This window comes from Drosophila kikkawai, chromosome X (assembly GCF_030179895.1).
Source record: "Drosophila kikkawai strain 14028-0561.14 chromosome X, DkikHiC1v2, whole genome shotgun sequence".
NCBI classification, from domain to species: Eukaryota; Metazoa; Arthropoda; class Insecta; order Diptera; family Drosophilidae; genus Drosophila; species Drosophila kikkawai.
In genome coordinates, this window is record NC_091733.1 from 31,954,202 (window position 1) to 31,964,405 (window position 10,204).

Here is a 10,204-nt window from a genome sequence, read left to right on the forward strand (position 1 = left end):
CGCCCACTTGCCACCCAATGGCCACCGCCCCCCCTAGGCCCCATCAACGTCCTTGGCTCATTATGATACGGCGGCCACTGTTGCATGGACAGCGACGCCGGCGTCGCTACCTGTTGGAAATGCAAACAACGCTGGCAGAGATTTCGAGTTGGAGGGGCAAGGAGCGCGTGCGCTGGAAGCAAGTCTCCACAAGGTCGTCGTCATCGTCGTTGTCGTTGTCGTCGTCGTTGTCGTTGTCGTCGGGCGGGTGGACATGGGCATGGCCATGGCGGGCAGGACCTTGTAACCGCCGTTTCATTCAAATCCTTGCCGACAACACGAAGCCTCCTGGAGACTTTTTCTGAATCCCAAAAGTAACGGCTATTTCACTTCTTTCAATTCCATGGAAATGGCTAAGAGTGTTAAATAGTGAGCAAATTCCACAGAATCAATTACATGCACTTTTCCGCTGACCATGACATGGGTTCTTTATGGCCTTGCACTTCCGGAAATATCAGTTTCAGGGATTTCTTTTTAGACTTTTGGAAGGGGTTCGCTGAAAACTAACACAAGAAGTGGGGATGAGCACATATTGAGATTATAAAGTTATATATCGACGTATGAATTGAAAATTATATCGAAAAATATTTCGAATTAAGATTAAAATACCCATTTTATCTGAATAAACCGAAAAATTATATTTAAAAAACATTTAAAATATTTTAAACATTAAAAAAAAAAAAAACAACATTTTGGAGAATCTTCTTACAAACAGCAATTCTTTCGATATATCAATAATAATATCGATTTATCTCACTTAAATTTCTCATAAAATATCGAGGCAATATCGATAAATAGATATATCTCTCTAATTTAACAAATAAAGAGACTTCACCCATTATTATTTATTGAAACAAATTAACTTGGATCACCTCCAAAAATATAAAGATGCAAAAAAAGATATAACATTTGTCTGCTTAACTTTCAGTTTATAGACGGACAAGGTACATTTCCTGTTTATCTTCAAATCCAGATAAGCGAAGCTCTTAAAATATCTATTTATATAGACACCTCTTTATATCTTTATAGTTTAATCTGTCGGCCCACTTTTCAAGTTAGAAGAATCTCAATAAAAATAAAGATAAGCCTATGAAGCTTTTGATAAAATAATTAATTTATATTGTTTTACAACTTTATATAGTTAGACAATTAAAAAAATCAAAGGTTAAGCTTTCAACATAAAAAAAAATAAAAAAAAAGGATGCTTTACTACAACTTCATCAGCAGACAGCCCAAGAGCAGAAGCAATAGACTGACGGCCATCCTGGGCGCTGCATTGGACGTGGAGGGCTGCTGGGGCTGCATGTGATCCAAGTTGTGGCTGCTGGGCAAATCGGTGAAGTAGTTCGCCCAAATGGCAAAGGTCAGCAGGTCGTTCTGTGGCTGCTTTAGCTCCATGTCCACCTTCACAGGCATATCCGTGAAGTTCGCGGCCAGAACGCTCTCGGTCCAATCAAACTCCGAGGCGGAGACGGGCAGGAATTGGCCAGTCAGAGAGCTGGGCATGATCAGGCGGCGGCCACGAGGGGCTGCCGGAAAGGCCCCACTAATACTGAGCTTGGAAAAGTAGTAATCATTAAGCACCTGCTCCGTCTCCGGGTAGATGTAGCCACAGTTGTAGAGCTGATCGTCGGTGCAGGCAAACAGAGCACAGGTGGCCTGCTCCGTGCGGTCCACTCGGATCACCGTGGTCTCGTTGCCATGGTAGGCACCAATCCTGTAGCGATAGGAGACATCAGTGGCGGTGGGCACATGGGTACCCAGCGGCGTCGCCACCCTTTCAATGCTGAAGCTGCAACAGAAGGACCCATGGCACAACTCCTTCTCCACCGTAAGGAAATCCGCTGCAAGGAGTTCGGTCTGGAAGATGTCCACATTGTAGTCCCTGTGGGTCGCCACGCCCGTATGTCGCGGGGTTATCAGCTGCGGCGTAAATAGCGTAACTGGTGGCATGGTCCTCGGGGTATTCCTCTTGGGCACATCGGCCACTAGCACCGTTAGGGTTGGCTCCTGGTAAATCTCCGCCGTTAGACGTCCCGCCCGGCCGGCATATATACCCGACCCTGTGGTGCGACCAGACGGCTTGCTGCCATCCGCTGCCAGGAGATTAATATCATTGGCGTAGGCCCAACCCTCCTGCAGCTGAATGGCTCCCAGGAAGGGCAGCTCCGAAAACCAGTAGGTGGGATAAATAATGTCCGTGACATCGCGTTCTCGGACGAGGGTCATGGCCGGCTCATAGAACAACATGTCGAAGCAGATAAAGTGGCCAAAGGTCACCCCAAAGTCTGTCGTAAAAGTGGCCACGTCCGGCGTACGGAGTACAGACGTGGAGTAGTATTCTTGGCGCCACAAGTGCGTCTTTCGGTAACGTGAAACCACCTTGCCCGTTCGATCAAAGACCACATTGGTGTTGAAGTTCCGCACTCCCGTCTCGGGACAAGGGCCATAGGTCTCCGAACCGGCACCATTTGCGCAGAGCTCCTTCTCCACCAGATTGAGGACCACATACATGCCGCGGGCACGAGCCGAGCAGGAGGCCTCAATGAGGAAGATCTCGTAGTCAGCCTGGAAGCAGGGCGTCACATTCTCCGACTCGTGGGGCACAAAGGTGGCCGTGGCGCGGCTGTTTAAAATGTGTTCGGGGAAGACCAGAATGTCCAAGTCCTGGACATCGCGCAGAATCTGCTGATAGGAGGCCCAGGCCAAAGAGGTTCTGTCCCTAGCATTATCGCCGCCCGTCACCTCGGGATGCTCTACGACACCGGCTTTGTAGGTGGGATCACTCGGCAGGGAGACCTAAGAGATGAAATGTCCCAACTTTTTAGTTATTTTTGTATCTTTTTAATTTAAGATCAGTATCTTCACCTGCTGAGAGCTGGATAAGAAGGCTATTAGGAGTAGAATGATGTTCTTCATGGCTGCGCTGTGCCAAAAATCGAACTGCCAACGCTTGATTATCTTGGCCCACCAAGAAGACTCTGCTTCAGGTCCACGGCCAAGACCGTGCCCCGTAATATACATCCATAAAGACAGATAAGTTTACGAAACACCGAGAAGTGGCTATAAACTTGAAGCTACAATAATGCATTTTGACAGATTAGGGGCTCTGTTTATCCGCCTTATCTTTGCTCCATCATAAACATGCCCATATTTTATGGTTGCTTAAAAAATAATACGTATATTTATTGAGATATATACCGCTAGAGCAACAAAGAAAACCTCCGATAAATAAATTTAAAAGCAGTGTTAAGAACTTAATAACTTAATGACCCAATTATCTAATCTATTCTTTGAATAGACTTTCGGCATTAATATATATGCTCTGGGATGGTAAACTTTGGGTGAAAAGAAAGTAATTCCAAGTATTTAAATTGGATTCAAATATTCAAATTCGATAGCAATGGTAATCATTAATCGAAGTTTAAAGCCCTAAGCTTTAAATTAGCTTTTATAAAATTTAAATCAGTAAGCCAAACTATAGATTTCTGAAAAACATTATTAAACAATAAGTACTAAGCTAAACAATTTGCCTTTTTTAAAAACATCAAGAAAAAACGATCGCCAATCGGTAAAAGCTTTTTATCGTTAATCGATTTGAGCTTTTTGAGGATTTTACCTGTGAGCCACTGCTGGTCACACTGCTGCCAGCCTAATTTCAGCTGTTCATCACAACAACAACGCTCAAGCCGCTCCGCAGCAGCAACAACAAGAAGATTGTAATCAAGTTAACAGTTATTAGGGGGCTACCTGGCGCCCGTTCGCCAAAAACTCCCCGCAGTTCCAATGCGCCCAACGAGCGGTAAGCAGCAGCAGCAGCAGCAGTAGCAGCGGCGGTCCAAGGCAACAAGAACAATAGAAGAAAGAGAGAAGAGAAGGTCGCCCACAACCCAATGTGGCGAATGCGGAGAGAGCGAACTTCGAGAGAGCCAGCTAATTGATTCCCAGGTTGGTGTGCGGGTGTATGCCAGTGTGTGTGTGTGCTTGTGTGTTATTAAACATACATATAAATTGCATTTACATAGAGGCAGCCACTACTGATATAATCGATCTTGAAAAGAACACACAAGAGCGTGCACGTTAGATCCGCGATCGGAGTCGTCGTCGTCGTCGTCGTCGTTGCCTTAGAACCGGATTAACTAGCATTTCCCGCGGAACCTTCATCCATTGCGAAGGTAAGTGCCACCATTAGAATGAGTGCCCGCCAAATAGTTTGCGGAACGTAACCCTTATCGCCGCAACGTGACATTGGGCAGCGATCGGAGAGTTCCCATTTCCCTCCCCATTCCCGTTCCCGAATTGCCGACTAACGCTGAGCGAGCACCAATATTCTCAGAGTCTCCCTCGCACACCTCTCTGTCACTCCCCGTCCCTCTGAGGCAGATAAGCTTTCCAGCAGCTACTATCTCCGACTCCCTCGATGATATCGGTGGCACACAAGTTTGTCCGCACATGTGTATGGGACCTGACATTAGCAATATTTAGCAATCGGTTAACAATAACTAATGGACCTTCTTCGGCGTTTAAAAAGATATTTATTTGTTGCATTTTTACATTATTTCTATATTTTTTAAGCTTCAGCTTTACCTCTTAATTTTCCTGTTTAATTTTTTACAATAGAAAAACCTTTGATTTCAAGCAGACGAAATGTTTTAAGATTTCTATAGGCACCTTGTTGTTTTTTAATCAAAGATTTACTCAACCAAATCGTCTTAAATTTCTTATTTACCTATAAATCAGTAGCACACATTCAACATCAGTCCAGGGAAACCAGAAATAACAACAGAAAAATGGATTGAAACTATATTTAGTTACCTTTGTTTACTATTTTTCTCAAAGAAAAACAGAATTATGCTTGACCAATTTCTGGTTATTTAATTTATTCATCTTTGGTTGGTATCAGCTTGTGCTTAGCACACAACTTAAACACAATTAATTAGTTTCTTTCAGTTTGAATTTCACCACACTCCAGGAGGCATTAAGTGAGACTATTTTAAAGTTACATATATTCTTATAACCGATAAGAAGTGCTGGAATTACCAACTAATTATTGTTTGTATCTTTCAAGCAGGGTAAATAATAGTTTCTATTTAGGAATTTCATTTAAAGTTGTATTTCGTACGCATAGGATTTACATAATCGGGTGCCAAGTTCAAAACAAAGCTAAATTGTTTGCCATGATGACAGGCAATGTTTTGTGAATCGAACTGATTATTTGCCAGAAACAAAATAAGTTTGATTTCTCCCAGAATAATATTATAAATTCACTACTAGCGATTATCAGGCAGATAAAGATTGTTGTCAAGCTTCAATAGAACCTTTAAAGACTGAGAATGGTGGAATTTAAACCGCAAACAATTAATTAAAGTAATCACGATCGGTTAAATAGTAAAAACTAGTTATGAGGGTAGTTAAATCTATATTTTGCTGGGTTTCTATGGGGCTATAAATCCATTTAGCAATCTCTATTATTAAGAAATTAACAAGAAACTAACTGCAGTCTTGAAGAATTGTAATAAAAATAGTAAAATAATAATAAAAACTAGTTATAAACCGATTTAGTAATCCGTATTACTACATTATTAATTTTTTATTGCCCAAAAAATCAACTAAAGCCTCGAAGAAATGTATAATCAATATCAGGAATATCGAGCAGTCGAGTTAAAAATAACACAAAATATCCCCAAGTTGTTTCTCAACCCAAAATAAGTTCACATATACCAAAAATATACATCTAACTCCCCTCTCTCTCTCTCTCTGATCCCGTTTCAGCCATGGCTATCAACGTAAAGGCCCTGCTGGGCATGCTGTTCGTGTTCATCGGCTGCTGCAGTAACGTGGTGTTCCTCGAACTAATCATCCAAATCGATCCCGGTGCAGGCAACCTGATCACCTTCGCCCAATTCCTGTTCATTGCCCTGGAGGGTCTCGTCTTCACCTCCAAGTTCTTTACAGTGCGTCCAAAGATCGCCCTGAAGGACTATGTGATTTTGGTGGCTTTGTTTTTCGGTGCAAATGTCTGCAATAATTACGCCTTCAACTTTAACATTCCGATGCCGCTGCACATGATCTTCCGCAGCGGTTCGCTGATGGCCAACATGATCATGGGCATAATCCTGCTAAAGAAGCGCTACAACCTGCGGCAGTACAGCTCGGTGGCCATGATCACGGCGGGCATTGTTCTGTGCACCCTGGTCTCCAGCGGCGATGTCAAGGACAATACGCACCATACGCTGCGGGTGGAGACGGCATACTCGGACTTCTTCTGGTGGGCCGTGGGCATTGGCCTGCTGACGATTGCCCTGCTGGTGACCGCCTATATGGGGATTTACCAGGAGGTGATATACAAGCGCTATGGCAAGCATCCAAACGAGGCGCTCTTCTACACGCACATGCTGCCGCTGCCTGGATTCCTGGTGATGGCCAGCAACATTGTCCAGCACTTTGGCATTGCTTTGTCCTCCGAACCGGTGGCTGTTCCTCTGCTCGGTGCCATCGGCTTAGAGTGGAAGTTCCCTTTGATGCTGTTCTATTTGCTGTGCAATGTGGTCACCCAGTATGTGTGCATTAGCGCCGTTTATGTGCTGACCACCGAGTGTGCCTCGCTGACCGTCACCCTGGTGGTCACGCTGCGCAAGTTCGTCTCCCTGCTGTTCTCCATCATCTATTTCCGGAATCCCTTCACCCTGAACCACTGGCTGGGCACCGTTTTGGTCTTCTTTGGCACCATACTCTTTGCCAACGTGATCAACCAGGTGCGCGATGCCTACAAGGCGCGTTCGGGCGGCAAGGGTCGCTTCGACACGGCTCCGCCGCCAAAGAAGGTGGAGTAATCATCTCCCGGTAGCTGCTGCTGAGGCCATTAGCCATTAATTTATAGTCTGTAAAGCCTTGTTTGTATATAAAATAAGTTTTAATTCGGAATACGCTTAGTCTTAGCCAAGCTCCCGTCTCAAGTCTGTGGCTTAATGTTGTTTTACCTTTGTCCGTCTCAAGTTTATATATTTAATGTCTTTTGCAAATGGTTGTTTATTGAGTTTGTTGTTTATAAAATGTCCTAAAGTGTGTAATGTACAGAGTTTGTCCAAAGCTTTAACAGGGAGAGTATGCCAAAGGGATACTCATTTTTTTCTAGGCCATAAAATTTATATACTTTCGATTTTTGCTAAAATAAATCAATAAAAATTTATGAAATTTATAAAACTACTTTAGATTTTTGCAAATAAAATTCTTACAAAAACAAAAACAAAATAGTAATAAGAATGCCTCTAGGCGGCTCTCTCTAATATGGATACAACGACATCCCATGGATTCTACGCTATGCATCTTAGTATTTTATGGTGTTTGGTTTTAGCTTTGTCGGAGGCTTTCAAAGGCTTTTATTCAAAACATGACTCAAATATCTCAAATATCAATGACGAATCGTGTCCACAAGATAAGATATGAGTTGGCAACTAAATTTACCCCCGCCTAACCAAAACGTTGTCCATTCTTCTCTTTCTCTTCCACCCACAATTAACGCACAGATCTTGCAGATCTTGTTTTAAGATCACAGAACCCAAACACGCTGCTAGTTTGCCCCCCCAACTTGCGTCTGTTTGAACAACTGGGGCTGATGGGCCTGAAGGACTTGGGTATTTACAGAGCACAACAAAAGTGTGTAAGAAAAACGAACTTTTATTGCCACATTCTTGTATAAGTATGTATTTGTATATAGGTAATATATATATGTATATTCAATGAGTTAATACTTATGAAAGGGGTTCGGGAAATCGTGTTATCAGGCGGCGCTCCTCCACACACACCACATAATATCGTACATAACATTAGCTTGTGTTCACTACATTCTGTTTTAATTTAAATGCACAGGTAAGTACAGGAATCAAAGGATAGAGAATAGGCGCACGGTGGCCGAGTAAAAAAAAATACATATTAAATTATCAAAAACAAAAAAACTCATGATGGATTGATAAGACAGGCGGCGCGGCGGCGGCTGGTTTTGAAAGGCAACAGCTGCTGCTGGCTGGATGAACGGTGGAATTTACTGCTCATCCTTGTCCTTGGCGCCGTGCTTGAGGATGCGCGTGAACTCTAGATAGTCGAAGAGGCCGTTCTTGATGGGCGCCTCACGGTACATCTCGTCCACCTGCAAAAAAGATTTAGTATATAAATATATATATTATTGTTTAGTAAAAGGGGGTTTTTTTGGCAAACTCTTAATTGCTGTAACAGCAGTTAACCCGAATTCTCTATTCTTATGCCACAGATTGTTCAACGTTCTCATTAAAAGCTGGTCTAGACCTCAAAGGCTAATTATTAAGACAAACACTGTTTTTAAATATAAACCATAAAGGTTTTTAAACAAAATTTCTGAATGACTGACTGACTCAGCTCTTAACTTGGATTCATAGTAAATAAACATGTGAATCCCAAGTCAACCTAAACACTCTTATAAAATAAACAAAAACGTGTGGCAATACCCATTTAGCTCAAGTTCAAGTAAACAAGGGAAGCCTTACTATTTGTATATTTATATAGATTTGAAAACTTACATCCTCGTCTGTGAATCGATCACCCATGGTGGTCAGGAGCTCCCTTAACCGATCCTCGGGCAGCACGCCCATGTTCTCCTCGTCAAAGCAACCAAAGGCATTCTTGATCACATCCTCGGGATCGGTGCCCTGCAGACGCTCGCCGAAGAGCGTCAGGAACATGGTGAAGTTGATGGGGCCCGGTGCCTCGTTCATCATTCCATCGAGGTAGTCATCGGTGGGGTTCTTGCCCAGCGAGGCCAGCATGTCGTGCAGATCCTCCTTCTCAACGAAACCATCTCGGTTCTGGTCGATCATATTGAAGGCCTCCTTGAACTCGGCGATCTGCGCCTGGTCGAACATGGCGAACACATTGGAGGTGGCGCGCTGGGCACGCTTCTTGGTGGTGGCACGGCGTCCGGCGGTCTTGCGGGATGACATGGTGGCAATTGGTGGAGAGTGCTAGTGGAGAGGAGCTATTGAGCTGTGGAACTGCGGAGCCGTTGGATGAGCTGTGTGGAGCCTGTGCAGTTGGGTGATGTGTGGTATGTGTGTGTGTGGCGTGGACCTGAAACCGAAAAAAGGCGAAAAAGCAGCTGGCATTAGCATTCAGTTTTTCAGTGTGTATATGTATTTATTTATGGCTATATATAGACATATTGCAGCGAATTCCGCTGAAACCGATTTTCAGTGCTCCCAACAAACTGTGTCAACATTAAGACTCATGGCCAGAGCAAGCGGCTTGGCCGTTTTATAGCCAAATATTTAATAAATATAAAAAAATAATAATAAATAAATATTTAGAAGTAATTATATTCACAAATCTTTACATGCCAAGGCCTAAATACTGATGTATTCTGAGAAAGTTTTCATTAAATTAAAAAATATATATAATTTGATCTTTTTATTTTTAAGCCTTTTTTCAGTTATATTTAACATATCTAGCTAGTTTATTTAATTTAATCTAGCTTTTTTTTAAGCGGGAGTTGGCACCACTGCCGGAGACTCATACAGGCACTCAGGCAGCTTCTGAGTCACTCGCACTGACACGTATGGAGTTTGGGTTGTGTGAGTGTTTATCAATGCTGTTGAACTGCGGTTTACAAGAACAACAATGAATTTGGCTCATTGAAAACATTCTCACACACACACATGCACGGGCACGCACACATACGCTGGCCGCTTTTAATTAAACGCCTTAAAAGGCAAGAAAATAGCAGAAAAAGGCGGCTTGAGGCCGTGCCACTCCACTCGGGGCTCAAGTGAGGCAAACTTATAGCGCGGCAGGCGATCTGTCACTTTCACATGCTCTTTTAAACGTACTTTACCACGAAAACAATTGTTTTCCTTTTGAGCCGACGCTGACTCATACGCATACACTCACACACGTCACGCACACCCACAGGGGCAGCGCCCCCTTGAGTTGGTCCCTTTGAGGGCCGTGGCGCCCAATTTAACTCATACTCACAGCTGGCGAATGTGGAATTGTTAATACTTTTAGGGTTTCGTCGGCAACTACTAAAAACTCGGCTGCACTTTTGTCTTTTCTAACTTTTGTTCGAACAGGGTTGTCGATATATATCAAAATACAGTATATCGATATTATATCGAGAAATTTGTTTGCCCAAATATCG

General features: G+C 43.2%; 3 protein-coding genes across 4 annotated transcripts; 1 reads left to right on the top strand and 2 right to left on the bottom strand.

The window, feature by feature from the left end:
- Positions 1-846: 846 nt before the first annotated feature.
- Btnd (Biotinidase) lies at positions 847-2,996 on the bottom strand. The gene is made up of 2 exons (XM_017161403.3): positions 2,908-2,996; positions 847-2,838 (listed from the first exon to the last, which is right to left on the bottom strand). The coding sequence occupies exons 1-2, from the start codon at positions 2,956-2,958 to the stop codon at positions 1,249-1,251; spliced, it is 1,641 nt and encodes a 546-aa protein (XP_017016892.1). The 5' UTR covers positions 2,959-2,996; the 3' UTR covers positions 847-1,248.
- Positions 2,997-3,690: 694 nt separating this feature from the next.
- Efr (ER GDP-fucose transporter) lies at positions 3,691-7,246 on the top strand. 2 transcript variants are annotated; one of them, XM_017161883.3, is made up of 3 exons: positions 3,692-3,987; positions 4,065-4,214; positions 5,812-7,246. In XM_017161883.3, exon 3 carries the CDS (start codon positions 5,814-5,816, stop codon positions 6,870-6,872), a length of 1,059 nt encoding a protein of 352 aa, XP_017017372.1. In that variant the 5' UTR covers positions 3,692-3,987; positions 4,065-4,214; positions 5,812-5,813; the 3' UTR covers positions 6,873-7,246. The 2 variants fall into 2 exon arrangements, with proteins under 2 accessions (XP_070144508.1, XP_017017372.1); XM_070288407.1 differs by lacking the exon at positions 4,065-4,214 and having other exon boundaries at positions 3,691-3,987.
- Positions 7,247-7,700: 454 nt separating this feature from the next.
- On the bottom strand, positions 7,701-10,180 carry sqh (Myosin regulatory light chain sqh). Its single transcript, XM_017161946.3, has 3 exons — positions 10,039-10,180; positions 8,592-9,138; positions 7,701-8,185 (listed from the first exon to the last, which is right to left on the bottom strand). Exons 2-3 carry the CDS (start codon positions 9,009-9,011, stop codon positions 8,081-8,083), a joined length of 525 nt encoding a protein of 174 aa, XP_017017435.1. The 5' UTR covers positions 9,012-9,138; positions 10,039-10,180; the 3' UTR covers positions 7,701-8,080.
- Between the last annotated feature and the right edge of the window lie 24 nt (positions 10,181-10,204).